Raw genomic sequence first — 20,039 nt, forward strand, 5'->3', positions numbered from 1 at the left:
CCACACAAAGATTTCACTTTTCCTCTCTGATCTTTTCAACCTACACTTCTTGTCTCTTGCTTCCCTACCATGCTGGGGGACATGCTACCTTGCAACTTCACAGCTGTCAATCTACCAGGCAGATTAGCATTAACAATATCTGAAAAAATTCTCTTACCAGAAAAAAAAAAACTGTTTGACTGGATGCCATGAGCTTCTAGGAAAGGTGTTTATGGCAAGAGTGGGAATGATTACTTTGGTCCCTGAGATGAGGCAGAGCACCAGCATTGATGTCAAGGAAGGCACCACAGCCAGGGATACGATTCACTTCTACAGAACCTACAACTCATTAGACAATTTTCCTGATCAGCCTTCAAGTTCCACATACACATGAATCCAGAAAAAAGTGATGTTGTCTTAACTGATCCACGATCAAAGCTGATTAACCACTAAAAGTGCCCTGGATGCACCTTCCTGAAAGGGGCAGCAAAGTCTACACAAAATCACAGCATCAAACAGGGATATCTGTATTTGGCAATAGAGAGTATTACTCTCAACACTCCTTCAGGAAACAGAACAGCTTAGAACTGCTCTACAGACCATGTCATGTTTTTATCCAGTTCTTGCCTAATATGAGAATTATAAACTGCTGGAAGCAGACTGAATCCAAGGCTCCTGCAATCCCAGCTGATTGTCCTAAGGAACAGGTTGGAGACAGGATCTCTCTCACCCTCCCTTACTCTTCATCTGGCCATATGGTATTTGCACTGTTCATTTCCCAATTGACCTGATGCAACATGTAGGTCTGTAACCTAAAAGTACCAGTTGGGCAAAGTATGTACCAAATAGACTTTTACAGTTGTTACTTCATATTCTATAGTAATAGAATGTTAACTTTGGATTACATACCCTCATACTTTCAGACAAGACTTTTCTCCAGAATATCTCAAAGAACATATGCTACCAAGGAAATGAAACCATTTATTTCATTTTCTAATGCAATATACATTTAGCTTCACCACCCAAAAAGACATTTAAAAACTCCTGGAAGAACACTGAACAGCTTTAAAGTGGGAAACTTGTCACTTTCCCAAATTTCTAAAATTTTAAATACCTAAACTATACCTCAATTAAAAATAAATTATCTGGTACTGTAAACTGGCATTTAAACTGTTTTTTGCTGTTGAAAAATATCAGGCACAGAATCACATTCTCCATTGCCACATTAGTTTTCCATTAGTTTTTCAACAATGAAATTACACACACACAGACACACACACAAAATAAATAAACTTTAATCACAGTATCACACTGGAGCCAGTGTAATTAATGTTGTGTCAGCATTTCCATTTAAGCCACTATTTTCGAGAGGTTTATAGCACAGCCATAAAAATTCAGTTAGGTTGAAATTAAGCAAACAAGGTCTTATACAGCAAGCAACATTTAAGTATATATACAGACAGCAGCCAGTTACTACTTATATGGGAATTAAAATAGACGCTTACTGATTTTAAAGGGCACTGCAGAGCCAGTTTTTAAACAATATTTTTCTCAACATTTATAATGTCTCAAAAGCCTGAATCCAAGCTATGTTTCCTTATTCTTTTTTCTTCTCACACAATACTTCATACCATTTCTTCCAATTTTGGGATTGTAAGCATTGTAGTTTTGTTTCACTTTTAAAGTAAAAGAATGCAATGAGAACATTTGTTTTGGAAAACAACACACATGACCACAGTCTGATCCTTATAAAGGCTTCCAAGCATTAGTGATGCAGAAATGACAAATATTTCTTACAGCTTCCAATAATCATAAGCTATAGCTGTCTGGAAAATCTGAGCACTCAGATATGAGGTTTTAAAAATGATATTTAGAACTTAATTCTAAATGAGGTCTTATTTCTGTTTTTAGTAGAACTCAGCAGGATTTGTGTCACTATTTCTGTCCCTTCTCCCTCTCTTCTCTTTGACATTAAGTGTTGTAGCAGTACAATTTCCAAAGGTGAATTTTGTAATACTACCTACTTATTTGGCAACTCATACTGAGTCAGGGGCCATGCTGAGTCCTGAAATCAGTCTGGGATCTCAAGCTGCAGATGACCCAGTGCAGGTAAACTAGAACTCAGACTGGGCAGGCAGTGCTGTGAACTTAAAGGTCTCTATTACTCAGTGTCCTGCTATAAAGAAGCCTCATCAAAAATTGAGAGAAATAATTTGTTTTTCAACAACCAGACAACAGAAAATAGTAAAGTATCAAATTAGCAGTGATGCGGGTGAAAATCAGAAAAAATACCAATGATGACACAACAGTTCAAGGGGTGGAAAATGGGCAAAGTTTCATAATCTGGAACTTCCATAACTTAAAATAAACAGCAGTCCTGTTTGATAACTGCCATTTTTCTGCAGAGAGCAAAACTCCATTCTGCTAATGTGCTTTTTACACTATTTTACACCTTTTTCTCAGTAAATATATCTCTCGAGTGATCCGATCTACTCCTCAGTAAACAAAGTACAGTGAACTAAGGATGGATTTAAGATATTTCAACCTTGACTCTTCAGTATCCTTGATTTGTGGTTTAAAGTCAGACTCACTAAGGTTTATTGCATGTAGTCTGTTTTAGTTTAAAACACAAATTTATCTCTAATCAAGGATTTAAATATTGAACTGGCCAGACATCTAGGATGCACATTATTTAAAGTCTTGAATGTATGCCAAAATTCATTGCCAGGCCATAAGAATAGTGCTGGTGAGATCTAATAAAAAATTTTTTTTTAAAAAAAAATAAATTAATTTTATGTGTGGAATGCTTAATTATGTCTAAAAAAGGTCAGAACCCCACTTCCTTTTAATTTTCCTGTAAAGTTCTATTAGGTTTCCCTAAAACTACAAAATTCAGACTACTATTTTATCCAATATTTTTTTTAACCATCTCCTTTAGTCTGGAAAATATTGAAATTTAATATCACATTGCTGGAATTAAAATCTATCTTCCTAAAATTTAGCATTATTTAAATTTTTAAATTTTGAAAATCACTACCATTAGAAACCAAAATATTATGCCTTTTGTCAACTTACTATTTTCCTGACCAATATTTAACCAATTTTCACTCTATTACCTAATTTGTCAAATTATCTACTGACAGAGAGCTGAGTAAATCAGTGTAGATTTTATAGATCTACATATCTACATCTTGAAAAGGACTTTTGCATAATAAATATAATTATCCTTTACAAAATAACATGTTCTGGAAAATCAACACAGTATAAGTGCTCTTCTATTATCACCCTAAATTCTACATCCACCTTTCTACAAAATCTCCTTACAACTCCTGTAGCCCCAAAATCTGATGGGCATAGGTATGCCAGTAAAACTGTGCAAAGGCAGTAGGAGGAGACAAAAGGAGAAGTCGAAAATTCCAGTTTTCGAAACTGATCCCACATTTTTCTCCTTCAGATTTGAAAGGAAAAAACCCTTAAGTTTTCACTCACAGATACTCATGTTGTTCTTTAACAAACTCTTCATTCTTATGAAATGCTACATTTATTTTGAGGTTTCATCTTGCCTTATGCTGCCATAATATTTTTTGTTGTTGTTCTGGATGGCTGAGGGGCAGCCTGTTTCTCATGCATGACAGTACATGCAGACACCCAAAGGACAATCCTGATTTAATCATGACAGATTCATAGGAGTCTGAGCTTATTTAGGGCAGGATTCTGACTCTGAAGACCACCCACTACCACAGAGTTTTAATTTCTTGGCATGACCAGCAAATTTACTTTTACTGTCAATCTAAACCCTTACTTTTCACTTACCTAAAGAAAAGCCCAATTGTAAACCAAAGTGGTGAATTCAAAGGTTAAGTACTATATGTACCTCTGCCAAACACTGAGACATCAGGAAAATGCATGCAAAATTACTGCATTTTTATGCCACAGATAATTGCCATAAACTGTTTATTTTAAGTTATGAAAGTGTTAAATTTTATATAATAAATTTTACACCCCTGTTACTTGTTATGTCCTCATTGATGCTTCTGCTGAATTTCATCAGCATCAGTCTTCAGTTGATTCCTTGCTCTTCTCTGTTGACTGTCTGTCAGCAATCTCACAAATTCTTATTTCACTCAGGGCTTTGAAGAGCCTTCTTTACAGCAGGAACAAATTCTTCTTTCACTCAGGGCTTTGAAGAGCCTTCTTTATAGCATGACAGAACATTGTAACAGCATCACTGCACCTCAATCAACTGACAAGCGAGTGTGAACACACACTGCTTCTGCTGGAGCCTTTAGCAAAAATCACCATTGTTTCACACATTTTCATAAAAGATAGTTTAGAGAAAGTGGCCCAAAGCAAATATACATAGCATAATGTTAAATTAGTTTAATTAATTAGTCACATGTAGCCAAATAAGTATAACACCATCCAGCTACTGCAATCCAAACACGGCGGCACAGTCACGTTACAGTCTACATGCAAACAGCAAGGACCTCCTGTAAGAGAGAACATCTCACAAAGAGCAAATGAGCCTTGTCACAGAAATGTTCCCAGCTGCTGAGGGCCCCAGTCTGGCTATGGTGAAGGGATGGTGCCAGCAAGTCTGGAGGAGCAGCCTGGCACCTGACCTCCATCATACTTTCGCCTCCCCCTTTGTTGCACCGGGCGAAGTCAAAGGGCTGGTCTCCTAATGATCCAGATGGCCTTCTGGTGACACTGGGCTTGGAATCAAATGGGCAGCAGCAAGCTCGGCACACAGACCTGCCATTGTACTGGGAAGGACTAAAATGGGCTGCTGGCAGAAGCTTGGCCTGTTTTTGCACCCCTGATGACAGCCTGAAGCGCTGCCTGCCCACTGTTCCCTGGAATTGGCTATGAAATGACCTTTCACAGAAGAAAGGTTCCTGTCCCTAGATTATATGAAGCTGATATCTGATTGCCTCACTTGGGGAGGGGGAAGAAGAAGCAAACAAGGAGAAGAGGTGCACAGATTTATAAGGGCACCCCCTCTTTCTCCCCACAGCAGGCCGATGAAAGCATAGAGATGTTTTAGACCTTCCTTTTAACAGTATCAAAAGATAAAAGAAGAGTAACAAAACATATTTAAATGGTTATACTAACTAGTACAGAGACGTTTCAGTAACAGTGGGATTCTGGTATATTTAATTTCCTTCCAATATACATTTCCTTTCACACTAATAAAGCTTGGGCATTTTATTAGACATTGACAAAGCAGTGCTTATAAGTGGGAAGGATGGCTGCTTGAGAAAATTATGCAGGGAGGCGTACAAATTTTCACATCAAGTTATGTACTGAAGCATAAGACTTTGGAGACAAAGGATGTATTTCTCCAGTTATCTGATCTGTCTTTTTCTTTTCAAAATCTGCACAAGTTAAAACAAAATACACCGAATAAGCAAACAAAGCAACCTTAAACTGCCATAAAGGACTCAAAATCAACTAAAATGAGTAAGGCATATGCTTGTGCACTGGACTTCAGCTTCCAGATGAAAATGAAGATCCTGTAGAGTAAGATTTGAATTCCTTTCACATACAAAGAAAACTTTGTGTTTCAAATGTATAAAACAGGAGGGCAGCCTTCCCTCACAGAAGTTTAAAACACACTAAAAATCTTTTTGGACTTAAAACCTGAGGAAACAGAATAAATAACAGGAAGTCTATGCTGGCAAATGATTGCCTACCCTGAGAGTTTGAACATTTCAAGTTTTAGACTATACGATTTCTATTCCTTTATAAGAAACTCTGCAGAAGTATCAAGGCCAATGCAGAATAATGATAACTTCCACTTCTAGTGGAAGGTTCCTGCCCATGGCAAGGGGTTTGGAAATTAAAGATCCTTAAGGTCCCTTCCAACCCAAGCCATTCTATGATTCTATCATAACTGACCTCACATTTGTCCTGGTTTTCACCAGATTGCAGAATGTGAACCAAATGTGAACCCTAAGAATCTTCCTGAGCTGCTACAAGTACTTGTAAAATGGAATCCAGAATGAATACACTGCTAATAGTATGCAGGCTGGGACTTAGGAGTATTTCAATAATACCTATGTACAGGAGCATACATCCCTCTGAACAGCAGTGCTCATCTCTTACTTGGATGTTTCTGAAAACCTCCTGCTGCAAGTCTGCTGTCAACATCAAGAATCATGAACTTAGACAGCAATGAGAAAGGAATGAAGATTTCCACTGATCATTATTACATTTACATTGTTAAAACGCCACCTACAAGAAATGGTTTGCAGGAAGACAGACAGCTTCAGAGGGCACCATTAGGTTTTTCCTTTCTCTTCTCATGTCAGTTAGCAGAATGTAAACTTAGACATCAAAAAGTAGTTGCACCACAAATGTGTTAAAACAAGGGTCACATATGAGGTGGTAGAAGGCACAGGCGTGCCAGGAAAAAGAAAGGAAAAGCATTATTATCATGTACTTGGGATTGTATTTGCTCCCACACAGACTACAAAAGAAGTAGTGAACAATAAAAGTGAGAGGGCTGGAAAATTTTTCTGGACAACATTCCAACCAAAAAAACATCTTCACATAAGAAAGGGAAGGAAGGACATGGGAATTCTGGGATGGGAATTCTGCAGTTGTCAGTCATTCTACTAACAGCTCTGCAGACTGTGCTGTCCACACAATTGTCCACAGCCAGAGGTTTGGCAGAGAGGTATTTTGTGGATACAGACAAGCATCAACTTGAATAATGACAGACACAAGGAGCTCCTAAACTTTGTTAGGTACACAGAAATAAGCAAACATCTGATTCAAAAATGATGTACTTAATCTAAAACTGACAGCTGATTTGAGAGTTAGGTCTGGATATTGACCTTTTGTGGGAGAATTTGATTAAAAGTGCTGTCTAGAGAAGCATAGGGTTGTCAAGAACCAAACAGAAGCACTGGAAAATGTGTCATCATTTTAGAGATAAATGCAGCTCTAAACACAAACTTGGATTAAAAAAGTTATGATAATGTTCAGGAGATCAGTTTGTTTTCCTGGCCCAGCTGGCATCTAGTTGGAAATAAAATACAAGCTTTAGAACTGTTTATTTTTTAGTATGGACAGAATCATAAACAGCCTGTAGCCAGATTACAGGCACAAGCCTACTCCTAATGAAATCCATCCCTGCTCCCCCTCAGACATGTCAGAAAGCCAGTAAGTTTCTAAAGTGAGCAGCCACATAGGAACTTTATTATCAATTAAATTGGCTGACCATGCCATTTTGCCTCAATTGGCCAAGTCATACCAGCAGCATGCAATTACATACTGCTAAAAACACCAAAAAAAATTCTGCTGATAGGTGTTCTCACATTTTGCTTCTTTTTTTTTTTTTTTTTTTTTTGCAGGGTAGCTGAGATTTACTGGTCTGTTAAACAACTAAATTTAGTGACTCTACATGTGAGGAGGAAATAAAATAAGCTGATAGTAAATTTAAAAATAATACAAAAGATGGGATCTCCAGATTATCTCTCTGTCACACATTCTTTTCCCATATCTCCCATTCAGGGACCTTTTATCTGAATAACCTCAACTTGACTAATGGACAAGTATTATCTTTTCTAGATGAAGGGTGGGCAAAATTGTGGCTTCAACAGAACTCTCACATTTCCTCTTATAAAAAAAATAATGTAATATATAATTTCAGAGAAATCAATATTTTTCAGCCCTCTGGCTTTGAAGAAGTCACTGAAATACATAATTACACACTGTGGGCATCAGCAAATAACTGGCCAAAAGCAAATAACAGTAAAGCAGCAATAAAGCACCACAGCAAGTTTAGGTATTGAAGGTATCTCCTTCATCTTTATGTCCTTGTTATGCACAGGTACACAAAGGTCTTTATGAAGGTCTGAGAGCGTGTCCTCCATGCTGGAGAAGAAGCTGTGCCAAATCTGCAAGAAGATGCATAAGGATTCTGCAGCTACTCATCATATGGGGCATCAGCTGTCTCCATATCTACACAAGAGTCCTGGAAAAAACATTCTGCTGACTTCTAAAGGCAATGAGTTACCTTTGAAATGCTTTTTCACTGCATCATGCCCTGAATTTTCTGCTCTTCTTAAAATGAGAGTTGTATTCATGCTAACAGATGGAAAACATCATCATCTAAACTTGGATCCATGCCGTGCTACCGGCTTTTACTAAATCCATGAATGTAGTTTAATTAGTTAAGTTTAAAACATTTTTGTATAGTGGCCTGTGGATGAAAAGCTTTCCCACATTACAGTGCAGAAAAATTCATACAGTGACATATCTTAGGGAAGTACCTGTAGAGCTCTGTGCTTAGCCCAGTGCCAGCACAGACCCAGGACTCTGGTCTGACATGCATGTGGATTTACAAGTATGCGTTTCATGGTAAAAGCACCTTACAGTAAGTATGCCAAAAAAAAGTACAGAACCAAAACACCACCACCCCAAAAGAACCCCAGAACAAAATCAACAGAGAGAGCAGCTGAGAAAGAGATTCCATAACATGCAGGTCTGTCACAACAACAGAAAAAAGACTTATATAAATGAAAGAGATTGCATCAGAAAATCACAGGGAAGCCCCCAGCCCTGGAACTCAGAGACATTCTCATAGACAGAGTATCACATACATATATGTCAGAGAATATTTGAAGAATCCAAGAATGGGCATTGAAAAAGGGGGCAGTTTCCCTTCAATAAGAGACAATCCCAATCAATATATCATTAAAGAGATTACAGAACTAGAAGAGAGATGGGAACTACTAAATCCCAGACATGAAAATCCAACATTCAGCAATTCTCTGAGGCAACATTTTGATGGTTGAACTGCACTGTGGGTCTACCGTGGTACTATCATTCTATCACAGCTATTATCCCTGCTACTCAGCGTAGCACTATCATTCATATTCACAGAGCAGTTTTCTTTGTCCCTCTGTCTCCATACTTTTGCTTTTCATGTGTAAATCTTTCTAGTGATATCCACAGTTATACTGATGAGCAAAAGATTTATCATAGAACACTTCAGGTCTCTCATCTCATGGGCTATAATTTTCAGACTGTGGGTCAGGGCCCTTTCCATTTCACTGAAACACCCAAGAGACCAGTTTATCTGCAATGTGAATTTCCCATACCTTTAGTAACTCCTACTCAAGAGAAGATGTAAACTACCATTCAAAACTGACAAGAGCTCCACCTGTTGAAAGAAAGCTACAGTATTTTAGGCTTTTGGCTCTTCAACTCCCAGCTCTACTCCAGTGAATCCTTCCAAATCTGAAACAAAGGCAGAAAGGGTGCAAGTCACTTAAATACTCTTGTGACTTCTTGCTACAGTGAAAGAATTAAAATGACTCTGAGAAAACTACAACCATTCCTTTCTCCAGTCAGCCTCACCTTGTCAGACACTAGCTTTTATTCTTTAACTGTTTGGCAGTTTAACTTCTGGCTTTTGAAGTGCTGAAGGCCTTTCCCTGTCTTGCCTGGAAATTGCTAATCTTTCTCTTTGGAATCCTTGAAGCAACGTCCTTAGGCTAAAATGTCAAGATAAGATTCTATGTTATTGCCTATTCTCCTTTCCATTTTGCATCCACAGTCTGACATCCTTTAAAGCAGTTTCTGCTATCCTCATTACAATTTCCGAGAACTGGGAGGAGTAGAACTTTTCTTAAAAAGTAGAACAAAAGTAGAAGCTCAATTAATTGCAGACACTTTAGAAACTCTACTACTTTCAATATTCTGTGCTAACAGTACTATTAACTACTTCCTTCATCAGTTAAGTGTTTGGGTTTGTTTTTTCAATCAAGCTTTTGCAGGATTATAGACATTATAACTTGCCACAAAAGTTTCAACATTCCTGAAATCCAAGCGTGACACTGGCTTTTCTTCACAATTTCCCATTTCCATTTTAGCAAAATGTTATGTAGCAGAGTTTTTAAGGATAACTTTTTAAAAAAAAAACCAAAAAACCAAAACAAAACAATTTATTAGGATTTGTTTTATTTCAATTGGCAAGAAAACATAAAGAAAACAATTACAACTGATTCAAAAAGTCTATTCACTTAACAAAGCCAAGCATTAAAATAAAATTATTGTTCTGGTTTCAGCTGCTAAGAGCAATATAACTCATCATTCAGGATCAAACCACCAATGTCTACTTATAACAGGGTATGGTTATGTAAAATTAAGGCTGGCATCGCATTGTGCTCAGATACTTGAGGTTTGGATCCTTAACTATGAATTTCCTCCCTTTTATGATCTTAAGCCAGAGAACAATGGCTATGTTTTAATCTTGCCTTTTGTAATTTTCTTGGTCTTTTCTTTCAAGTGTTTACATACAATGATACAACCCTGAGTGATGCCACAAAGTAACACATCATTGAAATCTAGTGTTTACCACAGATGCTATGATATCATTCAAGGTTGAACAAATTTTTTTTTTCCCTTGGAATGATGATGGATTCATTACAAAGAAGCAATTTTTTTCTTTTTTTATTGTCATTCACCCATGTCTGGATCAGAAGGCATGTTTATGATTAAAGGCTGTAATATTGTGATTCACCAAATTTATTCTAAATTATTTTCAAATGGAAAAAGAAAGAGATATCTGGAAAGAACCTTCAGCAGCATTACCAAGTCCCTTTGTTCTTATATTGTAAAGACTACATGACTGAATTCTGCACCAGATTCTCTTCAGTCATTGCAAACTGGTTTGACTTTACTACAGCCAACAAACAATAACAAGACATCATTTCATTAAATAAAGCAAATTTGCACAAGCTTATTGTCTCCTTAATCTAATATTTTCTTTTTCATTACAATAGTGGCCATGCAAAATATAGGTGCATAAAAAAGACAATTATGAAGATGACAAAGAAAGTTAAACTCATCTGTTAGCAGTGAAAAAGGCTATAATAAAAAAAAATTTGTTTAGAACTTCACATTTTCCAAAGGAACTTGAACAAAACTACTGGTCTTTATTAAGCAACATAGAAGGGGGACTTCTCTTGCTGACTGGGCAGGAAAACCAACACTACTCCTTTCTTCATGCAAACCTCCTTTCATCTCAGACAGTCAATGTGACAGGCTTCTAAAAACATAACTTTAAGTTATAAATGTTAACATACTGTTAATTATAAATTAACAGTATTATAAAGATTTACCTGATGTTTCACCTTCCTATTAGACATATTGTATCTGATCCTCATTCTGCACTAAATATAAGTACATTACCAAGGGATTTAAGCTTCCTCAATTTTGTCAATGCCACTCAGTCTTACAGATTGAAAACTGTGATGCTGGTGCTGTTCAAGCATGCTCTCTCTCTATTTTATTTGCCAGCTAAAACTTTACTAACAGCTAAAACAGTACCCACTGCAGAAAAGCAGGTTAAAATAGCTTTCAGTCAGTTCTGAAACTACAGTATAAACACTGGTACCTTAACCTTCAAAATTTCTTTTAAGACTATACATTTTATAATATAACTAAGAATAGCACAACCTGTCTCCTTGCTTAGATTGTCATTCCTTTGTTTTGCAGACAGGTTAGTCGCTAGACAGTGCTGTTTCCACTCCAACAACATTTTTAAACAGAAGACAGAGGTGCCCATTTCTTAAACTTGTTTTTATGGCATGCACAGAGCAATTCAAAAGTATTGTTACCCAAGGAATACAGAACCTGTCATATGCTAGAGGTGCCCATGGTGTTGGTCGTGACAAAAAGGAGGTGAGGTGCAGTGTGTGCTTTCTGTTCTCCCCTTTCAGGAGAAGTCTCCACTGTGATCTGCATACATAAGTGTAACACTGGATTGGCATTCAGATCAGACACCATCCATAAATCCATGTTCCATTTTCACTGTGACTCTCAAATTCATTGTCACTACAGAGGACTACCTCATCTCTTGTTTTTACCTTGCTTGGCTTCTGCTTGGTTCCATTAATGTTGTTTGACCGTGTGCAGGGTCCAAACAGATGCCATAATCTTGCATAATTTGACTATTGGAATAACCAGACAAAAAGGTTTTTAAAACATTAAGAAATAAAAAGACCGCAAAAGAAGATGTCTAATCTTTAAATAATTTGAAAAAAAAAACAGGACCTAGATGACTGAATATATTTTTCTTGCTCATAAATGTCTAAAATAAAAGGCCAAATATCCAACAGAGGAAACATTAAAGAAAGAATAGATTGTTTCTGCACAGATAATACATGCTGTCTTTAAATATATAATGCTGGAGGAATAGGATAGGGTATAAAATAATCCACATAAGTAACCCCTCCTGTATTCACATTCTTGATGTATAAACAGACAGATTAATTTCACACTGCACCTTGCTTTCCAATACACAGAAGAAAACAGTAATACAGATTTGCTTTTCTTAATGCATAATAGAATTATTGTGCAATGCAAAATGCAATCTTTCTATTTCATTCAGTAACTATTTATGTAGGAAGCTAAATCTAGTGTTAAAATAAAGTGTGCTTTCTCTCTACAGAAGTGTAACATAAGGCCTTAAGAAAGATAAGGCCCCAGAGGCTTGTTGACCAGCTCTGGAGATAAAATATTTCCAGGATGGAGAATATCACTAGTCATAGAGCTTCATACAGTCTCACTATTTATATCTCACTATTCTTCCTGGAAAAACTAACAAACAAACAAACAAACAAATTTTTAGTCAACCTTTCAAGCTACATTACACAAAAGATGTTAAAAAAATGGCTGATGAACAGCTATGCAAAAGAATTCTAATAATTCTAATCTAGCACAGCTTCTCTCATCTGCTTCAGGAAAAGCTTAGAACAGCCTTTTTTTTTTTTTTTTTAAAGAAGCAAAACTAACAGTTTATGTGGTAATCCAAATTGGCAGAAAATCTAGAATTATTTCTTTTTATTAAGATAAATGGAGCTACAAACCCTTGGTGGTCAAGACAAGAAAAATCTAGAGGAAAGCTCATTTCAAAATTCTTTTAAAATCTGTTTCTGTTAATGCTTTTAGATATTGTACAAGAATATACATCATTGTTAAAAGGAGATTCCCATAATTATCTAAAGAAATTAGCCATATACCTAGAATGGTAATAATTAATTAAAGGTCCCATTAGACTTAATGTTTCTTTCTTGAAAAGAATATCTGGTTCTTGTTTAAACTTTGAATCTCTGTTCTTTTGGTGTGGGTACTGTTATCCATATACAGAAGGAGCCTCTGGCACTGCCACATTATAAACCAGGAATACCACTGAAAACACACCTGATCACTCTCTTGTTTTCCTTTGGTTTTTCTTGTTTTGTTTTTCCTCAGAAGCTAAAGAAGCTATCTATATCCTAACACTTTGTTTCTATCAACAGCTTAAGAAACAAGTCCAAGACACTCCAGGCAGTGGAGCTATGGCAGATCTATGCAAGCAATTTTTCTGGTGGAGCAAGAGTCTACAGTGTAAGAAAAGCTATTTTGCTGGTATAGTTTATTTGAGTTCCTGAGACATCTATATACCGGGAAAGCAGCCCCACTTTCCTGTTTCCAGTGCAGCTTCTGCCACTGTGGCTGTGTCAGTTGAACTGTGATTTTCCCACACATCTAACCAACAGGACTCTGCCATTGACACTTTAAAGGATAGCCAAGCTTAGCTTGTGAAGCCGTTACAAGGATCATCTTTTTCCATGTCTGCATGTGATATGATTTTGTGTGAGATGGAAAAGTTATTAAAAATTTGTCAACCCAAATGTTCTGTTTGTGAGCTGGAGGAAAACAACACAAAAGATACACAGAACAATGCTTAAAAGAAAATGTTGCTGTATTTTCATCATATGAAGGAGGATTAGGAGGTGGGCAGTATTTTTTTATTTTTTTTTTTTTAATTACCAGTGTCTTGCTTGCATTAATTACAAGAAACATTTGAGTCAACTGTTCCTGGCTTGGATTAATTTCATGATTCAAATTATCCTGAATTTACAACACATTTGTGTATGTGTGTCTCATATTGGGACAGTTTTAATCTTAGTAAAGATTAAGAGCTCCTGTCTGCTATATTTGATTGCTTTCTGTTCTATTTTGTTCTCGTATAATAACTACCCTTCATGATTCAAAAGGCATATAAATTTGATCTATATCCAAAAATTTAAAAATAGGGGATGTGACTTGGAGCAGGATTTTCTGATCCTCTTTATTCATGATGGAAGTACCAGCCAGCTTTGAGGCCACTAAATTTTACATGTGCATGAACCTTGGTGGATACATTTTTTGAATGCTTTTTCTCCTAGGAAAAGGATATGGAGGATATGGAAGAAGTGTCAGTTGCTTGACATAGAATAAAACTGTTCTATGCAGCTGCAGTCTGCAATGAACACGATGGGAGGACAGAGACTCAGTCTGTGCCAGGGGACATGAGGAGTGATCAGGCTGCCCAGGGAGCTGGTGGAGTCACTGTCTCTGGAGGTGTTTAAGGAAACACAGGATGTGGCACTTACTGCCATGGTCTGATTGACAAGGTGGTGTTTGGTCACAGGTTGGACTCAATGATCTCAGAGGTCTTTTCCAACCTAATTGATTCTGTGATTCTGAATATGGAAAGTCACAGACAAGCAAAAGTGAGTAGAGAAATTTGCCTAAGTGCATGAGCCTTTCCTCTGTATAATTCCACTGGTTTCACAGACATACTGCTTCCATGGTTCCCAGCAACAATGTTACAAAATAGTCTCATGACTGTACTTCAAGAGAAAGGCAGGCCTTCTTTTAAGCTAGTTCTTTCATCACTGGAGAAAATCCAGTAGTAAATTGAATGAAATGAAACCTGTCAGGATAAAATATTACAGTTCTAAAATAAACAAAAGCCTAGACATACAAACTGGAGTTTGAAACACCCTTTACACATTCTTTTCTCATTATTTTCTATGAAAAACAAGTCAGTTCATTCACTATGGGTCAGATGCCCAGTAACTCACACAATCAGCACATAACACGACTCATAAGCAAGACCCAGAACTGCCAGAGAAGACACCTCATGTCTGAAGTTTTCTTCAGACTCATAGATTATCAACAAATTTTGATGATAAATATATGCATTTTTGTACAGCTGTCAAAACTTTAGTGAGGACTCAAATGCTTTTTGAAATATAATTAGGCTAGTGGATCAAATTATTATCAAATTACTCACCATCTTAACAAAAGTTTACCTGTCACACTTAATAATGAACTAGGTTTTATACACACATTTCACCAATCACAAAATATCAACATCATTTTATAAACTTCTTTCTGTATTATGAAACACTATGACTGTAACTTCAGCATGGACTGGAAACATATATGCATACTCTTCCCATGAGGCTGAAAAGAGATCATGAATGATTTCACCACTGTATACTTTCCTCCTAGTAGAAAATAAAGCTGGCTCTGAGATTCAAAAGTCAGACTTGATTGCCTGTCTAAATCAATTTAATCAGGACTGTGACAATGGCATTCCTACTTCAGATGAAATTATTTGTTTATGAGTTGTATTTAGAGGTTTACCTGACTATTGAGAACACAAACACGTAACGAGATGTATTTAAAGAAAAGCATATTTATAAAAGCAGTTTAAAATCTAGTGCAATAGTCACTCCTTTCCACCACCAAAACTGTGAGCTCTACTGTTTTCTACTAGAATTTCAGAGAAAGGACTTAGCAGCATTTTCAGTGTACAGAACTATGCTATGGTATTATGTGGAACCAGATCCAAGGGCCTGGACAACCCCCCTGCAGTCCTTGGGATTTTACAGTGCAGTGATATAATGTTCTCCCACAAAATATTACTCTCTGAAGAGCCTGATAAATGTTTATCTTGGGCTCTCTTCCCTTCCTGTTTAAAGAGTATAGTTTCTATACTCTTCAATAAATTTTCTGGTTTAAATTTAACATTTTCATATCCAACCTTCCAACATTTCTATGCTTGTGAAATTCATTCTGTTGTCTGCTGTAACTACAAAAATATGACTAGACAACATTGCTGGCTTGACTGTTAACAAATTCAGCTGTTTCTAAAACATCTGGGTCATACAACTCTGTCAGATTAATTCGGAGTTCAGGTTCACATTTTATTTCATCTTGCAATACAGTATCATTAATAAATTGTGCCAGGCTGCACAGTCTGAATGAAATCTATAGGCATTTATTTTCAAATTGGCAGGTCTTACTTTATGGCAAAAACAGAAAGTACTTTGGACCTGATTAGAATAAGAGATTTGATAATCAGGTTGCCTTGGCAAGAACAAACAGAGCTTTGAAGATTGCAAGAAGATTGGATCTGTCTGGTGACAGAGAAAATTTAATCAAGTAGAAAAGATGTTGCAAAAATGTATAAGTTTGTATGTTTGTATGATGTTTCACTCAATCATTGCAGTAACAAATTACTAGCCTTCCTAGAATGGTATATAAGCTTATGTAGCCCACAGTAAATTCGGATTCTGATCACCACTCAGTTCTCCCTGTCTCTCTCCATCGCCAATATTACTTTATTTGTGAGAGTACAAAACTTGCATGGAACTCTTTAATTAGAAACAGAAGTGCTTTAATGATGTTAGGATCTTCCACATCTTTGCATTTCCCACCAGGTCAGCAGCTGAAGGCCTTGCACTTTTGTACAAAATCTAATAAAATTATGGAAAGTGACAGCAAAGAGAAAATTAATGGATCTTTAATATATTTCAAGACATGATGGAGTCCAAATGGGAAAAAAGAAAATAGGAAAATAGATGTAAGAAAATGGGCAGACTATGAGAAACAGGAAGTCTACTGGAAATAATAAAGTATATTGGGAAAAAATTGAACAACCCACACAGAGAGAAGAGATAACTGCTTTGAGAACAGTAATTGCTCAGGCTGAAATTTGACACAGTCTCTCCTAACTGATTGAAAAGTTGATGTTCAATCTGATGTCTCCAGAGGAAAGCCTGTGGTGTTCTCACCTCAGACCCTAGAATATAGTAGTCCTCTACATTAGAAACATATAGAGTTCAGAAGACTGGACATTCCTGTTCAGGGAAGTATAGGGCTTAAGCTGTTTGGGAACTGTCACCTCCATATGGGTGCACCCTGTTGAGCCCCAGTGAATCAACAACTTATAGAGAAGCTCTAGAGGTGGTCAGTACATTTTTTTTTAAATGTACTCATGCTTTCAAAATCTACCCTCCTTGTTTTTCATAAATGTTTTCCACAAGTATTCAGAAACTGGACCCATACTATTACAGATTCATACTTATTCTGTTTGAAATAGACTAAGCTGTACTAGACAAATTGGTTGCACTTGTAAAATAGTATTTAAACTGAAAAGAAAAAAAATACATTTGAACACACTATGACAAAGAATAAGATACATTTTAGGCAAAACTGAAATTAAAAGTTGCAGTAATTTAAAACATTTGTCATTTTTACTTTTTCAGAGTTAAATGTTTTCCTTTTGAAACAAACTTCTATTTCAATTTAATTCATATGTCAAAATATACTAGGTAACAGAAAAAGTAGAATCAAAGAGAAATATTACTTCAGTAGTTTTAGCTTGTGAAAAATAGGTTGCAATACTCTTCTCTCTCCTCCACCATGCTTCCCTAGCTGCTGTTTAAAGCTGTAGGGCTCTGTCCCATACTACCTGCAGCATTACATCCTGCAGCCTTTTCTCAGAGCTGAGGCACAGAAGGCCTGCAGTATTCACCTCTGCTACACTAATGGCTTTCACACCACTGCAAACTGAGCCAAGATGCACAACAAAATCACAGCTATGCTGGTGCAGGCGCTTGGCTCACACCTCAGGTAAGTCCTGATCTCTATTGTCCCGTTTTTTACAAAGGGCTGGAGTCACATTCTTATTTCCCATTTGCTCCCTATAAATTCTCCATTCAAAAATGTGTGACTGAAGCATTGTCATGGAAACAGTAAAGGCTAAAACTTTACTTTAAAAACAATCTTGTAGAGTTTTGGGCAGTTTTTCTCAGACCACAGCTGCTACATGTTTTCAAGCAGAATCATAGCGGATATCACTGTTTCAAGAGAACAACATGAATGGTGACCCTCTTTATACTCCCGAAGGGTGGGAAGACTGGAGTCTTTCTGCTTCTTTTCCCCATTTGTTCAGTATTCCTGCCTGCTCCTCACTACTCTTTTGCTGGCACACATAATTTTGCTGCCTTTGCCATTCAGCACCAACTTATAAAACATTACTTTAAACAGCCACTGCTGCTGGCCTTGCCCTCCCTATGAAATTGTATGACCACGATAATGACAGGGATGCTCTGCAGTGAATTTCCCTTCTCCTGCATTTCCAACTGACAATGGAACTGAAGAGAGGGGAACATTTTATTTATATGAATCTCTGATCATGGGATCATTGGGTAAGTTAGTTGTAAGAAACTTCAGAAAGTCTCCACCCTATCCTCTGGCTGGGTCACCAATGACATCAGAATGGGTGGCCTGGGGGTTTATTGAACCAGTTTTTGAAAGACTGCAAGGATGGAGGCTGCAAGACTTCTCCAGACAATTTGTATCACTGACCATCCTCATGGTTAAAATATGATTGTATTTGAATATCCTCCTACTGAAACATACTCTTGGGCCAAGCAATCCTCATAATAAGCATAAGGAACATAAATTTACTATTTAACTATTGACCTCACCAAATGAGATGCAGTGCTGCTTAAAGGACAAAAACAAAGTAAATTGGTGACTTTTGGGGTACTTCTAATCACACTTTTGCTACCTGGTGGCTGACAATTTACTTAACTTCCGTCTCAGCTTCCTCATTTACATAGAATATATAATGAGTCTACTGACTGTAGAACCTTTTGATGTAAATAGAAAATGATAGGAAAAAGGGTAACTGATAATGATGATTACTATATTTATATAAGTAATTACTATTGTTAAAGCAAAATATTAAACTATACATATATACATATGTGTGTGTCTATGTTTATATGCATACACATTTAGTTCCTAACATAGCTATAACCATCCTATCAGTAACTGAATTAACCTCATCCAGATAGGTAATATCTAAATGATATGCATGAATATGAATACAAATATATACATATATATATATACAAATAAATATATATAAAAAACTACACAAAAAATCATACTGCTTTGTGTATGCATATGCATCTCCTCACTTAACTTTAAACTGTGATGGTCCTAACAAAAAGGTTACCCTTCCATAAGACAAATCAAATTTCTTTACATTTTACACCCTCAGGGAAGAAAAAAATCTATAATTCTTGTTATTATTTTGTTTCCAAGGCCACTGAAAATACAGGAACTGAGCAGTTTGATCAAAATTCCACAGCACTACTCCACCCCTATGACAGTGTATGTTAAATAATCTTCTGCTCTTACCCCCTTGGAAGACCTTCCTGAGCAGATTGTAAAATATCACAAAGGCTTAGCAAACCAAGCCTTCAGAAGGGTGACAGATAAAGTTTTTTAATCTATAAGGGGCTAAACAGAGGATGATCTGAAGAAAAAAATTGTTACTTTGCAGCTTTTACAGAAATCATCTTCTTCCTAAACCAGGTTACAATAGGAAGCCAAACAAAGCAGACAGATTATTAAGAGACAGAAGAGTGCAGATGAAACCCTACTTCAACAAGCAGTACAGAACCACAGTACAAGTTGTTAATATAGGTCATGTTAAGACTGCTCCTCACTTAAAAGCATTGCTTTATAAGGTTACCACTGAAAGTGCACTTGTACATTCTGGCTCCGAGATCTACTCAAGTACATGGTACAGATTTCTTGCCAACTTTGCTACACAGCTCTTATTATAGAACAAAAATACCACACCTATAATCAACAAATACTAGACATTCTGTACCACTCTAATGATGTTCACACTGAATTTTCTTTAGAAGAGTACACATCACTTTCAAGCACACGTACCTGTATAAAGCTTACAGAGTGATCCCTTTTAACCATTACTTTACACATTAAATTGGATGCTTTAATTGATGTCTTTAATTAACCTCTTCTGCAAGACAATCAAGGAGTACTTTCTGCTGTCTAATTGGAAAGACAGGGAAAATTTAGTAAGAACAGATAATTTATCAATTTATTTATCAGTG

At 36.6% G+C, this 20,039-nt stretch overlaps 1 protein-coding gene across 7 annotated transcripts in view; it reads right to left on the reverse strand.

Annotated features, from left to right (window-relative positions):
- Positions 1 to 20,039, reverse strand: part of SUGCT (succinyl-CoA:glutarate-CoA transferase) — a 317,087-nt gene that overhangs the window by 206,656 nt on the left and 90,392 nt on the right. For 6 of the 7 annotated variants that reach the window (XR_001519311.2, XR_001519310.1, XM_019005576.2 and 3 more), the window contains exon 10: positions 11,865 to 11,948. The exons of the other annotated variant lie outside the window; for it this stretch is intronic. Coding sequence is in view for 4 of the 6 variants with exons in the window: in XM_019005576.2 (XP_018861121.1) it covers positions 11,865 to 11,948 (84 nt within the window). In the remaining 2 variants the exon portion in view is untranslated. The remainder of the gene's footprint in view (positions 1 to 11,864; positions 11,949 to 20,039) is intronic. 7 annotated transcript variants of the gene reach the window in all.

The sequence above is a fragment of the Parus major genome, chromosome 2 (genome assembly GCF_001522545.3).
Source record: "Parus major isolate Abel chromosome 2, Parus_major1.1, whole genome shotgun sequence".
NCBI classification, from domain to species: domain Eukaryota; kingdom Metazoa; phylum Chordata; class Aves; order Passeriformes; family Paridae; genus Parus; species Parus major.